At 41.8% G+C, this 22,571-nt stretch overlaps 1 protein-coding gene across 2 annotated transcripts in view; it reads left to right on the forward strand.

Annotated features, from left to right (window-relative positions):
* Positions 1-11,311, forward strand: part of pcdh19 (protocadherin 19) — a 180,278-nt gene extending 168,967 nt beyond the window's left edge. For both annotated transcript variants that reach the window (XM_072270515.1, XM_072270514.1), the window contains exon 4: positions 6,914-11,311. In XM_072270515.1, coding sequence (XP_072126616.1) covers positions 6,914-7,509 — 596 coding nt within the window. In that variant the 3' untranslated portion in view covers positions 7,510-11,311. The remainder of the gene's footprint in view (positions 1-6,913) is intronic.
* Positions 11,312-22,571: the final 11,260 nt, after the last annotated feature.

The raw sequence follows: 22,571 nt of genomic DNA on the forward strand, positions 1-22,571 counted from the left end.
GCACGTGAATTCACCAGTCTGTAATGTGGTTTGTCATATTTTTAACATAGTTTGCAGATATATTTTGAAATCTGGTTTTGGAATTGTCTCTCTGTATACAATAACAGTAGTTTTATGTTATTATGTTCCCAGTGGGAAAATTGTTTAGTGATATTAGGATACATTATTCTATGTGGTTTAATGGGTACTCATGATTGCCTAGTAATTAACGTGTGTTTGCAGAGTTGGACACTGAACACAGTATACCAAGAGTGAAAAAATGAAAGTGCGAGAAATACCCAGTAGGTCAGGCAGTGGCTATTGAGAACAAAACACAGTAACATTTCGGACCAATGATCCATCATCAGAACAAGTATATTGGTATTTCTCAGTATTCCAGGAGCTGTAAAGAAAGGTGTTGTTGTGTATTGATATTCTGTCTTACTTCCTTCATGTGTGGGAATGTTAAGGACTTTGGACTGTTTTAGTGGTAGTGTTGCATTGTACTTAATTATTGTTACTGAATACCAAGAACTGACCACCAAATCAATCATTCTTCTCATCTCAGTGTGTAACTGGGACCAATCCAAACTGAGAGCAGCCTATATAGCAATAGGAGTGCTGTGTTTCTTTTAATAGGTGACATGATTCACTTTCAATGAACAATTGAAGAGTAAAATTGAAGATTGATTGCATTGTGTAGAGATGTTGATCATCCTCGCCAAGTACCAATCCCCTGACATCACTACCTCCAACTCCCATATTCTTCATCAAGTCATCCCAAAATTTTCGGTCTTATCGCTACCTGCCCCAACCCCCCATCTGGTTGGAACGAGCTTCCAGCAGAAGTGGTTGAGGCAGGTTCGGTGTTGTTGTTTAAAGTTAAATTGGACAGCTATATGGACAGGAAAGGAATGGAGGGTTATGGGCTGAGTGCAGGTCAGTGGGACTAGGTGAGAGTAAGAGTTCAGCACGGACTAGAAGGGCCGAGATGGCCTGTTTCTGTGCTGTAGTGGTTATATGCTGACCAGCTCTTCACCTATCAACTGTCTGCTGCCACTTCTTTTCAAATGACACTGTCCCAATCCTTCAATACGCACCTAATCTCATCGACCTAGCATAGCACGTCTACTCATTCAATAGGTTTCAAAATGTACATTTAACGTCAGAGAAATGGATACAATATACATCCTAAAATGCTTTTTCTTCTCAAATATCCACAAAAACAGAGGAGTGCCCCAAAGAATGAATGACAGTTAAGTGTTGGAACCCCAAGGCTCCCCCCCCGCCTCACATAAGCAGTGGCAAAACAATGACCCCCTCCCTTCCCCACCAGCAAAAAAGCATTGGCACCCCCACTGAGCACTCAAGTGTGCAGTACTCCAAAGACTACTCGTTCACCCAGTATTTGACATACGACAGGCTCTCTCTCTCCCTAATAAGGGAAAGAGGTGTCACAGCGAGGGTGGGGGGGGGGGGCGACATAACAAAACAACTCATTGATATATGGTGTTAAAAGTATGTGGCGTTGCTTTTTCCGAGCTCTGTGCTCAAAGAACTTGGGTCTCTGGGCACACAGCCAGCAGCCAGCTCGCTGCTTACGATCTTTCTTCTCCCATGACACATCATTCGGCGGCACCAGCCTTGAATCCACCTGCTTCCAGAGTCACAAAAATCCGGCCCCTTGAAGGCGTGCGAGTCTTCCAGGCCGCATCCTTGGCATACTGAAAAGCGGCCGGTGGTAAGGCCCCGAGATCAGATCCCATTTCCGCAAAGAACCGAAGTCTGCATGTAACCCCAGGTCAGGGTCTTCAAAAGAACCTTGAAAGGGAAAAAAAGAAATATCAAAAATAGAAATAGGGCTGTTTCCGAAGTTGCAAGCAAAGGAGTCACCGTTAGGCGCCGTCACCGTTAGGCGCCGTCATCCTCCTAAGCTCTGCCCGCAAGTTTCTAGACTGATCAACAGCCTTTCAGTCTTGGTCTGTTCCCATCCTCCAATCCCAGACTGATAGCTACTACTCTAGTCCCTGCCAGATCTCTGCCCATTCAACCCTCAACCAATCCGAACTCTTCCAATACTCAGTTGCCCCTAGTTTTCAAGTCACCAACCTTCTTTGCCCTTCTAATCTTTCTAATTCTTCATTATCCTTACCCACTAATCAGGCTTCCAATACACAGAATCACCATTCCCTTCCACCCTCCACCCTGGCCACTTCTTGGCTTTTCTCCTTTGTAACCCGTACCTTTCCCATTGCAACTCAAATAAGATCTCAGATATTTGTTCTGTGTAATCACCTCCTCTGATGGCTGGAGAGCAGTGCCATTAGGGAGGTGGTAACAGCAATGAAATTTTAACACAGCCCATACTCTCATTCCTTCAGCTGCTGCCTCCTCACTGAGAGGAATGTGGTTTAAATTAATCAAGGACTGACAGTTTAAGAGCTTTAAATCATTTTGCATGGTAAAACTTACTTTAACTACATTTGAATTTATTGGATTATCAAATTTATTTTGAAACAATGTTTCAGAGCTGCAATTAATGGGTTAATTCTGGGTGTAATGCTGGAGGCAACTTCAAACAATTCAGCCCACTATGTAACTGAGCCTTGCAGACTTTGAGCTGATGATGTTTCAAAGATTTGCCTTAGAGTTGGATTTGTCTCTTTTTTTGGTGCACCAAAACTGGCTGTGCATAGTGATAATGCTCATTCAGGTCCCTGTGAGAAACCATCAACAAATGAAAAGTCCATTAGTGTGGTGTACACTCTATGCACTGATCTGGAATTTCTGCAGCTGCTAATAGTCTGATGTGCCAGGTTGGGAGATGAGCACCAGCTATTAAAGGCACGCTTGGCATGGCAACAAGATAGCTGCAACAGACACATTGGCTGCCAGGGAGGAGCAGCAAGTTTCAAAGGTGGGTGAGAGAGTGCCCAGATTTAAACAATGTAATATTGAAATTCTGGTATCAGATATGGAGGCCAGGAGGGATGTTCTCTTCTAGAAGATGGCAGGACACTTGAATGATCATCCTAAAGGGAAGTTGAGCAAGAATTGGCCACAGTAATCACCTCCAGGTGTGAGAATCCCCAGTTAGCCAAGTAATGCACCAGTAAATTTCAGATTTGCACAAAAATGTCACATTGAGCTACAGACCATCTGAAAGAGCAGTAATAAGTCATTTTAGTATTTGATCAAGGATTCATTTATTAATGTCCTAGAATCAAAGCAGAAGAAGCTATGAATCAACAAGTTTTATTAAGTGTCTCCTGGTCTACTCCACTTTCCTAGTGGTGTCTGTATTGTTGGAAACAATTGGAAAGTGGAGATGGTATTTTGTTTGTTTTGGGGACTATCTCAGCTTTCTTATGAAAACCATTTCTTTCATAGGGAGTCCCTTATCTCCATGAGGACTGTGCCTATTGTCTATGCTAAGCAGGGACATTTTTAGTAGCTTTCGTCTCCCTGTTCTTCCGCAGGATTTCGGGTTTAAGGACTCATAGTTTGTCTTTCTTCAGCACCAACTGGTTCCTGAAGATGGATAGATGATGCAGCACACCGAACACAATACTAAATTCTTGTCACCTGTTGTGACTGTGGTCGAAGTCATCAGAGGGATGCTGAAGCTGGTGGATATCTTTATTCAGCAAAACAAGCGGGCATCATACTAGAGACACTCTTGGAAGAAGAGGCTCATAAACTCGAAGCACATCACATTTTTATATCCTTAAGATCAATGGTACCTCAATACAGTTTCAATGGTTACAATGACATTGTTTACTTCAATATTTTGGGTTGGCAATGTTTCCTTTGAGTTGCATGTAATTTTTAAACACTTAGATATTCACATTAACACTCCAGACACCCTAGATTAGATTGAGTGTTAATCACCACTGTCTCTGATCTACATTCATGCATATGCAGACATCTCAGGTCAATAGGGTGTTTCTTGGTTTGCATCCGACCCCAGTCTACAGCTCCAAGAAGGCCATTGTTCTGAGCTGCAATGTAAATTCAATCTGCAATCCGTATTCATACCTGAAGACTGGTTGCTGTTGAAATTAACATTTTCTATATTGCATATCTCCAGAATATGCCATAACAACACCAGCTGAGTTTCCCAGGCCCTGAAATGTCATTGTTGCTAGGCCAATGGCATTTTCCACAATGATACTAATATTTGCAAGGCTTTTTGTATCAGTGCTCAGCTACTCTGGTAGGAGTGAAAACAAATGTGAAGAACCAGGGAAGAAGTGTGTTTTATCAGATTATATGCAGCCACCTCAACAATGAGGGAATAGAAACGTTAACAGAGACGTAATGTAAAGATTTTTACTCCTCATGTATGTGAAGGATGTAAGAAATAAAGTCGATTCAATTCATTTCTTGTTCATGGAAAGATCTAGTTTATTAAGGAGTGCCTTTATGACACAGTTCAGTCATTGGCTGCCTATTTTCATTATAAACCCAACAGTGCTGGAAGGTTTCAGTACCCAGGCTGCCATCACTGAAATCAAAGTAAATGAAATCACCTATGTGGTGAGGAACAATTAGGATGTTTTGCAGTGGGCAAGGAAGTTGAGAACATTACAACCTCAACATAGGCAGCATTGCAGACACAAGAGTATTGCTGAAGACCTTCCTGGCTATCACTTATGACAGCCTTAGAAAACGTGAATCTATAGTTATTTATCAGGGAAGTTCAGTTTGGAAGTGTTATTTTTGAAGCCACTATGGGAGCAGGCTCCACACATTCTACACAGTCTATAAAAATGCCTCCATCAGTGGATTGCTATCAGCAATGCCACCAGCTAGATGGCAATTGCACATAAACTTCTACAGCTAAATGCTGAAAAAAGAGTTCTGGATGGATGTTAGAAAGTGTTTGAGCAGCATACACTCACTCTAAAGGTATACTCAGTTAAGTGCAAGAAACAAACTGCTGGAGGAACTCAATTGGTCAGGCAGTATCTGTCGAGGGAAATGAACAGTTGATGTTTATTTGTGACCCTTCACCTGGACCAGTCCAGATGAAATCCCTATCCACTGTGGAGTCTGTTCAAGGTATGCCTACTTTGAATCCATTTTTCTCCTCTTCTACAGGAGTTCTATGAGACCCTCTCTCAGTGCTTCCCCTTCAGTCCAGATGAAGTGTCTCGGTCAGAAGCATCGAATGTTATTTTCCCACTACAGATGCTCTCTGATCTGCCGAGTGCCTCCAGCAGTTTTTGTTTGTTCTAGATTCCAGCATCTGAAGTTTCTTGTGTCTCCAGTCAAATGTCTAGATATTAGCAGTGTTCCTTTAAACTGGAAGGAGTAGAACAAACCAGCAGCATGCCAGTTCATTGCACTGATGGTTCTCGGTAGTTACAAGTTGCAACTATCGGCTCCAATTTACATTGACAAAGATGGAAATGAGTTTTTCCCCGTATAATAAAATGCAGCGTAAGTGTTAGCTGCTGTCATTTTACTTCGGGATGAGTACCAAAGCTGATAAAATTAGTGTCTTTGAATACTTTAAAGATTGAAGTAGACAGATCCTTGATAACTAAATGGATGTGAAGGTATTGAGCGTAGACAGGAATGTAGAGTTGAAATTAAAATGATAGAGCAAGTTTAGGAGGCCGAGTGGCCTACTCTGATTCCAAATTTGTATGTTCATATGATTGCATGCAGGACTTGCCTATTCCATGTTTAAAAATTCTTTATCAATTTTTGCATACAATGGCCATTAATTGACTAATTAATAGTAACTACTGTGTTCTGTTGGTAATCAACTTTTTTGAAGAAAAGGATCCCATTGTTTCTTATTTTGCATTGTTGCACTTGAAAGATGGAATGTATGGAGAAGTTAAATCCTAGCCTGAGAAATTTCTCTTTATTTATATAATATTTATTGTAGGTAATAATTCAAGACAAGGCCAGTTTGGATCTTGCAAAAACCTTGGTGTTGTGAATGCTGAAATTCAAATCATTAAATTAGTGTCAGTGGGAGGTATGCTTGATCTCATTCCCTTGAACTAGGTTGAAGAGCTTTCCAGCTGTGAGCAGCTTTATCTGAAATCAGTTTTCTCTTCCGTTTAGCCAATCCTGATGAAAAGTCAGCAACTGTTCCTAGACCCTTTTACACAGAAGATATGAGTCTATGATATTTACAAAGGGCTAGCAGGTGCAACTTTGAATCTGTTCAACTTCGTGTCTCTGCCAGTTATTCTCTAAATAGTTAGCTTGGGGCATCAGCAGACCTGTACCGAGTGTTATCCCACACTCTGCTGCAGTGGGCTGTACTTCATGTTTCCCATCTTGGGGATCCTTGCTAAATCAACAGATCGTCCGAAAGGCCTTAATCTTTAAAGAATTAATCAAGGTCCTTGGAGAATATGATGATATCACTTACAGCACAAGGTTCTGCACTTAACATAAACATGGTCAGCAAAAGTGCAAAACTAAGCAATGCATGGATCATTGTATTCTCAGTGGAATTGTCACAGATCACAAAACAGATGAGAAGGAACAGCACTGAGTGATAACAAGTCTTTGACCAGAACAATACACTGAGATTAATGGAGCTCAGTGGGTCAAACCCCATCTGCGAAAGGAAAGGAATTGTCAACATCTTGAATGGACTCCCTACATCAGGAGTGAGAGGAGGAGAGGTGCAATAGCCAGTAAAGACAGGAGAGTGGTGAGACAGGAGTCTGAGGTAATTGGTGGACTGAAAGGAGGTGAAATATGACAAACTCCTGATGCTGGGTTTTGATCTAAAACATCGGCAATTCCTTTCCTTCCAAAGAAGCTACGACTCACTGAGTTCATCCAGAAGATGGTTGCTCAGGGTTCCAGCATCTGCAGTTTCTTGTGTCTTCACTAAGATAAATGAGCTGACTTTTTCCAAGTAATTAATGTTTTCTTATTATTTCCCCTCCACCTATAGATCAGAATGAAGGCTTTACCTGCATGGAAGAATGCCGGATCTTAGGGCACTCAGACAGATGTTGGATGCCAAGAGTTGCAGTGTCCAGCCGTGCCAAGTCACCTGACCATGGCAGAAATGTTATTGCACTGTCCATAGAGGCCACCAGTGTGGAGTCTGAACCATATGAGAATGGCTGTTCAAAGAGGACTTTTGCAACTTTTGGAAAAGACCCGAGAGATCGCACGGCAGAGAACGATAAAGCAGATGTGAAAGGAAAGAGGACATTTGATCTACCTGTCTGCAGTCCCAAATTGAATGGTTCTGTCTCCAGCAGTCAGGAAACAAGCAACGGTATTGACATTTCAAGTCCTGCCAGCACGCCTGTGCATTTAAGCAGCCCCTCTTCTAATAGGCCTCCGGTCACATATTCTATGATGCACTGCCCAGTAGCACATGACCTCAATCAACCTGCCAATCAAACCTCCTCACATCTATCTGAGCCAGGATCGTGGGAGGCAGACTCAGAGCACGTCCAAGACATCAACCGTCTTGTTCATGATTGCGGAGAGAAAAACTTGACGGGAGTTAAACGAATACAAGACATTGTGCTGTGATCAGTGGGTACCACCTACAATACAGATAAATATTAGCACCGTGACAGTTTGTAATTTGCCTTCCTTTGGTTTTGTGTATGGCTGTATTTAACTGCTTTTTCCTAAGTGTACTTTCTTACATTAAATTTTATGATAAGGAAATAAATTTTTGTTCTGTAGGCGAAGAAGGCTGAGGGGCAATTCTCAGTAGTGAGCTCCCATATAGTTCTAAGTTCAAATTTAGCCAAACAGGTACAGTTTGGATCAATTTGCATTGATCCAAATTTGTTCATTTCCGATGCATTTGAAGACGTGCTTTGATGGCCGAAGTAGATGAAAGCAGCACCAGCTGCTGCAAGGGGGGAAGAATGAAGCAGACCTAAAGATAAAAAAGCGATCAGAATTCAGGTTTGCCCAGCTTCAGTCTATGTCCAAACCATTGGGAGCTCAAGCTCCATAAGAGTACCACAATGGTAGGAATTAAACTGTTGGTGCTTTACAATCCTCATAAAGTGGGTACGCCCCTGCAGACTTCCTGCATAAAATGGGTGACAGCCATGGTGTGCCTCACATAAGCACAGTGGAAGTGTCTGAAGCACCCAACAACATCTAATTTCTCCCCAACCCTGAAATATAACCCGAAGGTTTGAGTCTAGCTGTTCTGTAACAGAACGATATCTCTTCTAATTAGAGGGATACCCTCTAACTAGCAGTGAAAGGTATGTTCGTATAACTGGCTGCAGAATTCAGGAACAGAGTGTTCCGTTAAGTTAGTTGTACATCAGATAACTATCTTGCATCACTGCTAGCCATAGGCTATGTTAATTATAAAAGGGAAATGCTGAGAAATAACTGCATTTTCACTTTATCAGTAAGGTTTTCCTATCAATATTGTAATGAGTGTAAAATGTTTAATATTAGGTATCCTCACAGAGGGACTGTATCCAAGTCCTGTGAAACATCCTGTACAATGCTGTTGTGCCATCACCTTGCTGAGCTCTATTTGTTTATGTAGGATGTGTTAGCATATTAGTTTTAAGCCCAAACATCCTTCATAAACTGAAAGCAGGAACAGAATGTTATTGATGAAATAGCTATTGAAGTAGAATTGATACTTTCAAGATGAGCCATGTGTTATTTAAATGCCATAAAACCCTTTCAAATATTTATTAAATGCAACAAATTAGCCAACAATGGCAATATCTTATCACAGAAGTGATTCTAGTCAATAATATACCTTCTGGCAGGGAATCCTTCAGAATTTGGAGGAAATAGATACTAATTTCAACCTCTATTTTACCTTTTTTTGAATATAATTCTAGTTTTGGAAAAGAATTGGTTCATACTCAGTGAAAGGGTACTATCCCACAAATCATAACCAATCAGCAGCAATTCATTGACTCACGTTAGTTCTATGTGCATGTATGGTGAATAAGTATTCATACAAGTGGCAGTAAATTATGGTTCTTTCATGAATTATCACATTGGTTCAATCTGTTGTCCATCATTGATTTCCATGGGGACAACTTGGAGATCACTTTTCCAGGGCAGACACTTCACTATAATGATCTGCCCTTATTTAGGAAGTCAGTTACTTTGCATTAAAAGGTAAAAATTAGCCTTTTGAACATAACAGCATCAGATTGCATTTTTACATTATATTGCTTTATATAAACAGTGGTTTATGATCTGAGATGTATAGTTCACAGGTTTATGTTAGAATGGGGTGGAAGCATTAAGAAGAAATTTGTAAATATAGGGTTATAGAATTAACAGCAGCCATCCCTCAATTTGTGCCTATTGTTAACAATCTTTGTTAAATCTTCCGAACCAATCTGCAGTTTGTTCCTCCAATGCTACCCACTGTTAAACTCACAACTGTCATTGTGTTAATATTTGTAAATTTGATCACATTTTTTTCAGGGTGGCCACACATCACTGGTGTGTTTAATTAAGGTGTTCTGCAAGAGCGGTTCCCATCTCTGATCAGTTCAAATTCTGGAATATGTTCCTTAAGACTTGTAACAGAGAAACATACAAAAAATATAAACCCAGAGAGGAGAGCAGCTCCTGACCATCCCGCTGGTTGCTACTGTGTTTTTAGGCCCAAATTCCCAGTAGAGATGGACAGTCAAAAATCTGCTTTCAATGTGTACGAGAAGGTTCTTCAGTTCAAAGGCATGGGTTCCCAGCAGCAATAACCAGGATTCATCAAATAGAGATGTTCACACTGCCTTTGGAGAGTAGTGAACTGCTGAGCCAACTTGGCCTTTAAATATAGGCCCAACACATCCTGCAACTGACTGCAGTGGGAACAGTGTAAATTATTTCCAACACTCAAGGCTGAATGCCAGCAGAAATTAAATGGTGGCGATGGAGTCTCATAACATGGGGGAAAAAATAGAGCAAAACCTTCTCAGACACAGAAAGCCTGCCAATTGAGGAATCAGAAATCAGCATGGAAGGGAAGGAGTTGGCTGTGGCATGAATACCTGTCCTAATGGTTTCATGACTGACATATCATCGTGACCTGAAGCAAAGGAGTGAAGCTGGAAGAATGGAAGTGAGGAAGGAGAACCTGAATTTTGTAAGTGTTCTGCCATCCTGCACTACTTGCAAAACTCCTTATAAATACAATTCTTGAGTATGATTCGTGGTTCAGCTAGTGTTTTTTTTAAATGTTGTCCTTTTTTGCGCAATTTATAAACAGGCCTAATCCCTTGGTCCTCTGAGCCATTCCAGTTTTTTTTGTCCGGTGTTCACTCTTCTCATCTGTATAGTAATTCATTCTAAACAGTGTATAGCAAACACTAAGTCATGCACAATGTGCAAAACTTGCCTCTTTGCTTTCTTTCAAAGTGAAAACTTTTCAAACAAAGACATGTGTTTGCATTATGAGTTGGCGTGTGATTTTCCTATCATTTTTTTTCAGCGGGCCAGCATCCCACTTTTTGGAGTATTTTTTATACTGTAGAATCTGGGAGGCACAATGTAGCTGGGAATGGGGCAGGAGTGAGAATGATTACTGTTCCTCGTTAAACCTCTGAGAACTAAGGTAGCTTTATGTTGCATTATTTGGGGAGGGGCCGTTTTTATTTTGCAAAGGTGATAGTATTAGATTATTCTGCTTTTCTTGAGAATATTGTTCATGAAGAAATGTTCTTGTGTTTGTGAATTATTGTAACTCATCTGTACGAACAAAGCTATATTTCTCCAAATTAAATTCAGTGTTACAGATGTGGGAGCAAAAGCTTTTCAGTGCTTTGCAAAAGTATAAAAGGAAGCCCAATGCCTTGAAGGTCAAACTTGGGTCATTTTCCCTGCACCCTCCCCAAACTCCACACCTTTCCCCTCTCTAGCCATTGTATTAGTGGAATGTATAGATTAACTCTGTTCTGTAACGTGGTCAGTTTACAAATGAGGAAGAAAGAAGGCTACTTCTGTAAAAGAATCTATTGTCAGAGATTTACACATGTCAGTATTTCTCTTGTAAGAGGAAAAGCCTAATTACAGAATGGAGTGACATTCAGCTATCATCGGAAACAGACAAATGTGCTGCTACACTGTAAGCATAGAGAAAAATAACAATTTCTCATCTCAGTTCACATCTGATAATGCTGGTCATTTGCCAAAAAAAAGCTCAATGGGAGCCTACACCAAGGACTGTTTACCAGATTGTCTGTCAAAGATTGTGTGAAATGATAAGATAATGCTGTATATGCATATATGGTATGTACATTTTCAGTGATTGGTTCATTGTAAAATAAGAACCACATTTCTGTATATTTTATGAAAATATAAAGCAGCTTTATTAAATTATTATAATGTTTCAAATGTCTGTCAGCATTTTTCCCTGTTTCTATACTTATAACCTGACATAGGTAAAAGCTGTTTAACCTTGGCAATTATCTGTGCAGTTCTGAGCCAAAGTGGACTGTTGTGCAGTGAACTCCAAAGATTCACCAAGCTCCCTCTGGGTGATGACATTTCTTCTCATTTCTGCCCTGAATGATCAATCCTTTATTATGAGACTCTGACTTCTGGCTTGAGGTGCCTCAGCCAAAAGAGGCATCACTTCTGCACAAAACCTGTCAATCTTGTTTTTTTTAAATGTAATTTGCAATGAAATTCTTAGCAACCAAACTGTCAGCCCTCAATCTCTTAGGCTACAAACTCACCATCCTAGGAATCAATCTGATGAATCTTCAGTGCACTCCCTCTACTGCAAGCCTATACCTTTTTTTAGGTTAGTGCACAGGACCCATATTCTGTATTCTATATATGGTTTAACTAGGCCTTGTGTAATTGGAACTAAGTGTCTCAGAATCATCTTTCAGTGAAGTTCAACAGAACATTTACTTTTCTAATTGCTCCTTGCAACTGTATGTTAGTTTTCAGTGAGTTCTCCTGCCCTCTAACCATTTAAAGAATACCTCACTTTTTTCTAACCAAGGAGGATGACCTCATGTGTTCACTGCTGAAAGTATTATTACCAGAGGTGATTGAACCTTCCGGTGTGAGTAGCAGGAGAGGGGAAGGGCATGTGTAGAAGGCAGGCAAAGGTCACTATGAATGTAAACTTAAAAGACAGTAACGGCTTCCTCCAACAAATCTGTTCCCACCTTGTTATCTTCCAGCTCACTGCTATTTCCTAATGCAACCAAATGATAGTTACTCACTTTCTAGCTCATGGGGTTTAGTGCATTCATCTTTAATACTGACCCCATTTCTATTTCTGTTCTATCTCTCTGTCCTCAGTCTGAATTGATCTGCATGCATTCCTATTCTGCTTCTTTTAATGAGGTACACTGCTGTGAACAGTTGGACACGCGAATGCATGGTGATCCTTCATCAGGACCGAGCATGTTCACTGAGAACCACTCAACAAAGCACTGATTATAAATACAAGCAATGATACTCCGATTGATACATCATTGCTCTGACAGTAGAAGCTTCACCTGAGAACTGAAAGCAGGTCAGGGTAGAGGAACCGTGATTTTTCTAGAGATTGTTATCTTCAGCATGCCTTGCGAGAATGGGAAAAATCTGGTCTGGCAATTCTTCAACACCTAATTTCATTTACTGAAGCACTGTGTGTGGGTTCTGCTCTAGTGAGCAGACATCAAATCCTGGCCTCATGTACAAAGACCTTTCCTCCCACAATCTTTCACCACAGTGGATTGAAGAGATTGCCAAGAGGATAGTGCGAAACAGATTGCTGGAACATAAAAGAGATAAAGGGGAAGTTGGAGAACAACTGGGAAACAGCTTGGGGAAAAATTGATGGAAGGAAGACGGAGTTGGGGAAAGCAAGGAGAAGTTCTGGGAGCAGTTTGGTATGAGATTATGGGTATAGGGGAGAAGATGAGTAGTGGGGTGTTCATGTTAGCTAAGAAGATAAAACAAGGGTTTATCTAAACAGATTGATGCGCCCCTCAGAGATTCTTTGCTGCTGGTCTCCATGGTGATCAAAGTTTAAATGGCTCTAACACTAGCAACTTTTATTCTTATAGATCAGGGGTTGCCAACCTGGGGTCCACAAACCCCTTTGGTTAATGATAGGGGCCCATGGAATTAAGAAGCTTGGGAACCACTGTTCTAGATAATAACTATTACTGCAGGCAAAGATCCATGCCATTCATCAGTCATATGCAGAGCTGAAAACTCATTCTATTTAGTTCATCTGCACAATGTTGGTTTATTGGTATTATAGGCAGCACTCAGTATCCTCCACACACATGCATCCTGTATGCAGTGGATTTGATCTAATGGGGACACACTTTGGACCAATTAAATGGCTGCATCAATTAGCAAAAGTTGCATGGAAATAGTTTTTAAAAAGTACAAAAAAGGATACACTACAATTTAATTGAGTTACAAATTATGTACTTAAATGAGTTATTCCATGCATGTGTTTATAGTGTCCTAATTTGTTCTACACTACTACAGTACTATAAAATCATATTAGTTCCTAATATTTATTAACAGAGGTATTAATCTAGTCTACGCTACTATGTTCTTTTGATTGCCTATAAATGAACAAAATCAACGCAGACATCTGGCATTGATAGTGGACAGTCTTTATACAATCCTTTCGATGATTGCTTCCTCCAAATCTTCATTTTCATTGTAACATTCAAGATGATCGTCGATACTGTAAATTCATTATATTTCCTAACTTGTTGAAGTAGTGAAATCATTTCATTTACACTGCTGGGCATTTCTGGTATCTCCAAGCCTGAATGTTTGAAACTGCAGTGAGCAAAACAGTTTCACATTGTCTTACTGCTGCTTTTTTCACCAGCTGTCAGTGAGAAAATTTACTGCTTTTTGAACACTACTGACTCTGTGTAAAAACTGCTTGTTCTAAGCAGAGTGTGGTGTCTAATGGTCACGCAAGTACACGCACTGATAATAGTTAGAAACTGTTTGGCAACAGTCTCCTGCCCTAATTAAGTGGTGTAGTGTCCCAAATAAACTAAGGGAATCCCAGCTATTTTTCAATAGTTTTTGTTCTTTCAGAGTTGGCCTAAATAAGTGGCTGCCTGGATTAACCAGTGGTCCGATTAACCGGAATCCACTGTACGTGGAGGACTGGGATTAAATTTACAGGAGTACATTGCATTTTACAAAATATCCAACTGCACTGAGGTACTGGGACTTGGATAAAATTCCAATATGTTGCTTTTAAAAAACAATGCAAGTTGAAATGCTACACCTTATGCACCTTTGAGCATGTCTCAATCCAATAGTGTTCAGTATTCCCTGATACAAAGTGATTTTCCTGCCACGCAGTCTGTTAAATGCTTGAGGCAGACTCTTGGACTTTCTTTGGATGCAGATTCTGAAGAAATGGACATTGGCTGAAGGAGGCAAGTTGCAGAATAATGCTGTGTTGTGCCAAGGCAGGAATAAGGAGCCTTCAAGACTTTTCCAAATATTTTGTCTACATTGTCTCCTAAGTCTGAGCAATTAATCTGCAAACACATTAACTTTTGACTCATTTAAATGCCTTTTGATTATTGAACATTAGTTATTAGGGGGAAAAACAGAAATCCCTTATAACCTGCTACTACAACCTAAATTTGTTGAAATACATGTTCCCATAAATTTCTTTGCATTTAGATTTTTTTAAATCAATATAGAGTTGTTCACTACACACACCAATATTATTGGTTGCAAACAACAGGAATTCTGCGGATGCTGGAAATTCAAGCAACATACACCAAAGTTGCTGGTGAACGCAGCAGGCCAGGCAGCATCTCTGGGAAGAGGTACAGTCGACGTTTCAGGCCGAGACCCAATATTATTGGTTGCATGGGTGAGTTGAAAGCTGGCATTCAGCTCTCAGTATTTTACCTAAGCACATTTAAGAGCTGGTCTTAACTGGAACCAAATATCTGAACAGCACAGATCAGATTTGTGAAATCAACAAGATGCAAACTAGCGTTAAGGGTATATAACACCAAATAAAGAACCGACTGACACAAGTCCTGTCTGAATTATTAGCACATTCATCTCACTCAAAAGCAGTGAGTGCACGTTTCTGGCACTCTACATGTTTTAAACTATTTGCATATTTATCATATGTTTCATTCACATATGTCATACAAGGGAGTCTTGTCCTTTTCAAATATATACTGAATAAACCAGGGTGATTTGGAGCCAACTGAAATTTGCATTAGTTCCTGTTGTCAAGCAGGATTTGTCCACGTGGTTCCATATGACTACAGAACTGCAGCAGTTGGAAGTAAAGGTATCAGGTGAGTGGAGTGCTGCTCCCTTTGACATTACTTGGCTTCCTTCTCTGCCAAATGAACAGTGACATAGTATTATGATTGATGGTACAAATAAGCAGTTCAGTGTAGCAGTGAGACCTCAATCAAATTCTCAGCTCCTGTCACTGCAGTGAATCAGACAGGCCTCCTATCAAAGAAAACTTCCAAGTTAAACAATATATGCAATTGTCTCCAAAGGCAGACATACAGTTCAATCTAAAGCTGATACTGGTATTCATTTCTCCGATGTCAATCTGCCCTCCAATGTTTCATTCACATTTTTAAGCCCTAATTTCATTCTTCAAAGAGAATCTTGAATTGTTTTCTTTTAAAATATAAGAATACATTTAAAAGGGTAGTGGCTGAATCCCTCGTCCAAACTCCTAATGAAGTAGGTAACATGTTTGGAAGCTGCTTTTAATTATTTGCTTAATTACAATATCACAATCATATCCTTCCTTCATTGTGGCAGCTAGCATGTAGCCTAGCAATGTTTGGTAAAGTTGTACCAGGACCTCTCTGCCCTGGTAATAAAAGGAAGGATCACATATGCTTTCTTCATTTCCTACCCCTCCCCGTTAATTTGTGCTGCCATTTTCAGGCATCCTTGGACATGTATACTGAGGTCCCACTGTTCCTCAAGGACCTATAGGGCTCCACCATTCATTGAGCATGTCCTACCCTGAATATCTTCCTAAAGTACATCACCTTACATTTATCAGAATTCCATCTGCCATTTCTCTGACTAATAGAGCAACATCATCCTGAAACCCATGTTGATCCTCCTCGTTATCAACAACACTACCAATTTTCATGTCATCAACTAACTTACTAATCATATCTTGTACATTTGTATCCAAATTGCGAATGATTATAACAAATGATACAGGTCCCGACACTGGTCACGGGTTTTAAACTAGAAAAACTATCTTCCATCTTCAAGCCAATGTAAGTACCAACTTGCAAACCTGCCCAATTCCCATGAGCCTTTTGAAACTTTGTAGATCTTAAGGAGTATTTTAAAATAATTTGGTAGCCCAAGCGGCTGTTGTATATTTCTATGCCCAAGATGACTATGCAGCTGTGTAGATTGAAACCGCCATGAAGCCTATAGCCTGCAGCTTCTGCTGAGGCCTCAGGTAGTAAATAACCCTATGCTTGTGTAAGAGCAATGAAATATCACAAGAACTAATATCACAAACTCAGCATCTTCTATCACTAGGCTGAGATAAATTTGGGTTAACTTTTGTCCTTTCTCGATAGCATAAATTACCAGTTGCAGCTAGAGGGAGAAGTAGAACGCTGTTGCAATATTCAAGGTGCCTTCCTTCCACACTACGTTCACAGCACTTCCGTTATAGTTTCCATTGTCTAAATGGAATCTTCAATCTACTAGTAAGCTGATTCAGAGCCAATAATGTCCAGGTCAGCAACCTGAACTGAACACACATTGTAAAATGAATTTGAGTGCCTATCTGAGACACATCTCTGGAAACAAACTGTACTAGAATTCTTTTCAATTCAGAAGTATTGGTGGTTCTTTCAAAGAGAGATAGAGGGAAAATATATATTGGTTTCTTTTTTCATCAGCACAAAAATGGGTTCTGCTTTGACTTGTGTTCCCATGCTGCTGCACAATCTGTCCAGCTAACAGTATACAAACAGATACGATGCTACAATCCAATGCATAAAATGTACCTAAACTGCACCAACTGATTAAGAATGGTTAAGATGCTTGTCTTGATTCATTGGCACACTCTTGCTCTGGAGTCTTATGTCAAGGGCTCAAAGTAACTCTCAGAGATGATCACATGACCTGAACTGATACTAACTACAGCGTGGAAAGAGGGCTGCACAGTTAGGATTGGTATCTTGTTGATAAATTCGAAAACTGAGACCAAATCTTGGAAAGCAGTGGAACAATCTATAGCAAACAGGAATTAGATGCTTCAGAAGAGTAAATACTTGATATTTAAATTGGGATGAATATATAATTTGGAATGATGATCCAGTTTGGATGTACATTAATCATTTATGGTAATACAAATTCTGTGACGATCAGCAATAAGGAAGAATAGGACAGGTTCTGCCATAGACTGAGGAATATTCTAGCAACACACATCAAAGTTGCTAGTGAACGCAGCAGGCCAGGCAGCATCTCTAGGAAGAGGTACAGTCAACGTTTTGGGCCGAGTTCCTTCGTCAGGAGTAACTGAAAGAAGAGCTAGTAAGCGATTTGAAAGTGGGAAGGGGAAGGGGAGACCCAAAATGGTAGGAGAAGACAGGAGGGGGAGGGATGGAGCCAAGAGCTGGACAGTTGATTGGCAAAAGGGATATGAGAGGATCATGGGACAGGAGGCCTAGAGAGAAAGAAAAGGGGGGGGGAAACCCAGAGGATGGGCAAGGGGTATAGTGAGAGGGACAGAGGGAGAAAAAGGAAAGTGAGAGAAAGAATGTGTGTATATAAATAAATAACGGATGGGGTACAAGGGGGAGGTGGGGCATTAGCGCAAGTTTGAGAAGTCAATGTTCATGCCATCAGGTTGGAGGCTACTCAGACGGAATATAAGGTCATGCCATCAGGTTGGAGGCTACCCAGACGGACACTGAAGAAGTTTAAATCTTCTCTTTCATCCCTCCCCCTTTTCTTTCTCCCTAGGCCTCCTGTCCCATGACCCTCTCATATCCCTTTTGCCAATCAACTATCCAGCTCTTGGCTCCATCCCTCCCCCTCCTGTCTTCTCCTATCATTTGGATCTCCCCCTCCCTCTCCCACTTTCAAATCTCTTACTAGATCTTCCTTCAGTTAGTCCTGACGAAGGGTCTCGGCCCGAAACATTGACTGTACCTCTTCCTAGAGATGCTGCATGGCCTGCTGCGTTCACCAGCAACTTTGATGTGTGTTGGTGAGTCAAGTTTCATTATATTACAATAGTACTCATCCAGATAAATAAACAATATCCCAACCTGATAAAATGGAGAGTGTAGAACAGCACAGCAAGGGAACAGGCTCTATGGCTTATGATGCCTGTCTTAAAGAAAGTGAAGGGGCTTTGAAGATTCAGGAGTTGAGTCATCAGCACAGTATACACAGAATCAGATGTGCTCTGGATAGTGAGAAAGCACTCTAGTCAATTCTAACTTCTAGAATGTTGGTGGCCAGAATGCATTGATGTGTTAAGAATGCATTGAATGTTAACGACAGTCAACTGGACTTTCTTTTATAGAGTCATAGTGATAATCATAGAGTCTTTCAGCACAAAAACAAGACTTTAGCCTTCCATGCCCATGCCGATCATCAAGTACCCATCTATACTAATTCCATTGACCACTACAGTTGCTTGGTAGTTCAAGTCCTTGTCTAGGTAGATCCCAAGTGTTGTGAGTGTAAGGGGTTTCTTCTTTCATATTACTTGCTAAGGCTAATAAAATGGCTTCTTTGTTATGTTATAATAAAATGGCTTCTCTGTAATGTTAACTGCTGAGTTAATGGTAGCAGCTTGTTTGGGTTATAATTACTGATAATGGGAATTGTATTCATTTGGTGACCAATTGGGATAGATGGTATTCTTTCTTGTGTGTATGTAAACTATTGTTTTTTTGCGGGCTTCGGGCAGAAGGCGCGATGGGGTCAGAGAGAGGAGACGCGATGAGAGAGATGCTGTTAGCTGGGCGAGGATCGGACCCAAGAGGAAGTCTGAGGCCCAGGGCTTTTCAGGAGGAGAATCGAAGGGGAAGGTCATGCTGGACGCGCTCTGGTCAACCACTGTGGTTGATCCCAGGCGGCGGGTCGAGGAGGTCAGAGGAGATCGAATGGTGGAAAGAAGACACCGTTAATTGAGCTCCGATGGTTGTGCACGAAGTGGTTGAACTCTGATAAGTTTGGTGCCTTTTACTTTCCATTTATATTGTATCTCTATTAATTACATAGTTCCAGTAAGATCTATAAAGTGTAATCTGTAAATCGTAAATTGTGTGCTGTTAATTGGCGGTGTGGGGTACATCACACGGCATCCACACAATCTTGATCACCCAGTTTGGCAGGGCTGAAGGCTGCTCCCCCTAGACGAAAGCTAGCTGAGCGAGCCTGAGGCTTACCAAGAGGCTACATGAGACTGCTTACCTCTGCCACCCACATAGACAGTACGTTCTGAATTCCAAACATCTATTGGGTGAAAAGCTTCTTACTCAGCCCTCTAAATCTTTGCCCTCTAGTCTGACTGAGCAAAAGTTTCATAACACTTATCCTATCTATTTCTCTTATAACTTTGCATATCTCTATCAGGTCCCCTTTTCCAAAGAACATAAACCCAGCTTATCCAGTCTCTCCTCATAACTGAAAGATTCTATCCCGGAAATATCCCAGTGAAATTCCTCTGCATCCTCACCAATACAATCATGTCCTTCCCGAAGTATGGTGACTAGACATACCAGGTTCCAGATGTGGTCAAGCAGTGTTCAATAAAGTTGTGTCAAGACGTCTTTGCTCTTATATTTCTGCCCTGGGAATAAACAAAAGGATCCCTCATGCCTTCTTCATAACCCCATTTATCCGTGCTGCCACTTTTAGGAGTTCTACACTGAAATTTCTCTGTTACTCCACAGGGCTCCATCATTCCCTAGGTCCTACCCTTAATAGTATCGTAAACTGCATTACCTCACACTTATCAGAATTAAATTCCATCTGCTGTTTTTCCTACCAATGGATCAATATCATCCTGTAGCTAATAACGATCCTCTTTACCATTAACTACATTATCAATTTTCATATCATCAGAGAATCACGTGTTTCCTCACTCAAGGATGCATTTTTTGTCAAGAGTCAGGGAGTTATACAAGATAGAGGTGGGCCCATTGGCCCTCCACATCTCGGCTGACCATTGTGTCTAACTTTACAATACCCACCGGCCTGCACTAATTTTCAATTTCAAATCCAAAAGTCTAAGTTGAGTTTCTTGTTATGCGCAAGTGCACATGTGCCGAGGTGCAATGAAAAACATAATTGTAGCAACAACACTGGCACACAACGTCACATTAGCAGCATTCAGAAGAAAAACATAACCATAAATCGTAGCAACACACATCAAAGTTGCTGGTGAACGCAGCAGGCCAGGCAGCATCTCTAGGAAGAGGTGCAGTCGACATTTCAGGCCGAGACCTTTCGTCAGGACTAACTGAAGGAAGAGTGAGTAAGGGATTTGAAAGTTGCAGGGGGAGGGGGAGATCCAAAATGATAGGAGAAGACAGGAGGGGGAGGGATGGAGCCAAGAGCTGGACAGGTGATTGGCAAAAGGGGATACGAGAGGATCATGGGACAGGAGGTCCAGGAAGAAAGACGGGGGTGGGGGGGGTACCCAGAGGATGGACAAGAGGTATATTCAGAGGGACAGAGGGAGAAAAAGGAGAGTGAGAGAAAGAATGTGTGCATAAAAATAAGTAACAGATGGGGTACGAGGGGGAGGTGGGGCCTAGCGGAAGTTAGAGAAGTCGATGTTCATGCCATCAGGTTGGAGGCTACCCAGACAGAATATAAGGTGTTGTTCCTCCAACCTGAGTGTGGCTTCATCTTTACAGTAGAGGAGGCCGTGGATAGACATGTCAGAATGGGAATGGGATGTGGAATTAAAATGTGTGGCCACTGGGAGATCCTGCTTTCTCTGGCGGACAGAGCGTAGATGTTCAGCAAAGTGGTCTCCCAGTCTGCGTCGGGTCTCGCCAATATATAAAAGGGCCGCATCGGGAGCACCGGACGCAGTATATCACCCCAGTCGACTCACAGGTGAAGTGTTGCCTCACCTGGAAGGACTGTTTGGGGCCCTGAATGGTGGTAAGGGAGGAAGTGTAAGGGCATGTGTAGCACTTGTTCCGCTTACACGGATAAGTGCCAGGAGGGAGATCAGTGGGGAGGGATGGGGGGGACGAATGGACAAGGGAGTTGTGTAGGGAGCGATCCCTGCGGAATGCAGAGGCCAAAGCCAACAAAGCCAACAAAAAGAGCTTTGAGACCTTCCTGATGGGGGATGGAAGTATATAAGCCTCAAAGCTCTACGCTTCTTTTTGGATTCCAGACCTAATCAGTTCCCCTCTACTACCACTCTGCTCTGTCTAGCGGAATTAGTCTTTACTCTTAATAATTTCTGCTTTGGCTCCTCCCACTTCCTCCAAACTAAAGGTGTAGCTATGGGCACCCGTATGGGTCCTAGCTATGCCTGCCTTTTTGTTGACTTTGTGGAACAATCTATGTTCCGTGCCTATTCTGGTATCTGTCCCCCACTTTTCCTTCGCTACATCGATGACTGCATTGGCGCTGCTTCCTGCACGCATGCAGAACTTGTTGACTTTATTAACTTTGCTTCCAACTTTCACCCTGCCCTCAAGTTTACCTGGTCCATTTCCCACACCTCCCTCCCCTTTCTAGATCTTTCTGTCTCTGTCTCTGGAGACAGCTTATCCACTGATGTCTACTATAAGCCTACTGACTCTCACAGCTATCTGGACTATTCCTCTTCTCACCCTGTCTCTTGCAAAAACGCCATCCCCTTCTCGCAATTCCTCCGTCTCCGCCGCATCTGCTCTCAGGATGAGGCTTTTCATTCTAGGACGAGGGAGATGTCTTCCTTTTTTAAAGAAAGGGGCTTCCCTTCCTCCACTATCAACTCTGCTCTTAAACACATCTCCCCCATTTCACGTACATCTGCTCTCACTCCATCCTCCCGCCACCCCACTAGGAATAGGGTTCCCCTGGTCCTCACCTACCACCCCACCAGCCTCCGGGTCCAACATATTATTCTCCGTAACTTCCGCCACCTCCAACGGGATCCCACCACTAAGCACATCTTTCCCTCCCCCCTCCCCCGCATTCCGCAGGAATCGCTCCCTACACAACTCCCTTGTCCATTCGTCCCCCCCATCCCTCCCCACTGATCTCCCTCCTGGCACTTATCCGTGTAAGCGGAACAAGTGCTACACATGCCCTTATACTTCCTCCCTTACCACCATTCAGGGCCCCAAACAGTCCTTCCAGGTGAGGCAACACTTCACCTGTGAGTCGACTGGGGTAATATACTGTGTCCGGTGCTCCCGATGTGGCCTTTTATATATTGGTGAGACCCGACGCAGACTGGGACACCACTTTGCTGAACATCTACGCTCTGTCCACCAGAGAAAGCAGGATCTCCCAGTGGCCACACATTTTAATTCCACATCCCATTCCCATTCTGACATGTCTATCCACGGCCTCCTCTACTGTAAAGATGAAGCCACACTCAGGTTGGAGGAACAACACCTTATATTCCGTCTGGGTAG

The sequence above is a fragment of the Mobula birostris genome, chromosome 10 (assembly GCF_030028105.1).
Source record: "Mobula birostris isolate sMobBir1 chromosome 10, sMobBir1.hap1, whole genome shotgun sequence".
Taxonomy (NCBI): Eukaryota; Metazoa; Chordata; class Chondrichthyes; order Myliobatiformes; family Myliobatidae; genus Mobula; species Mobula birostris.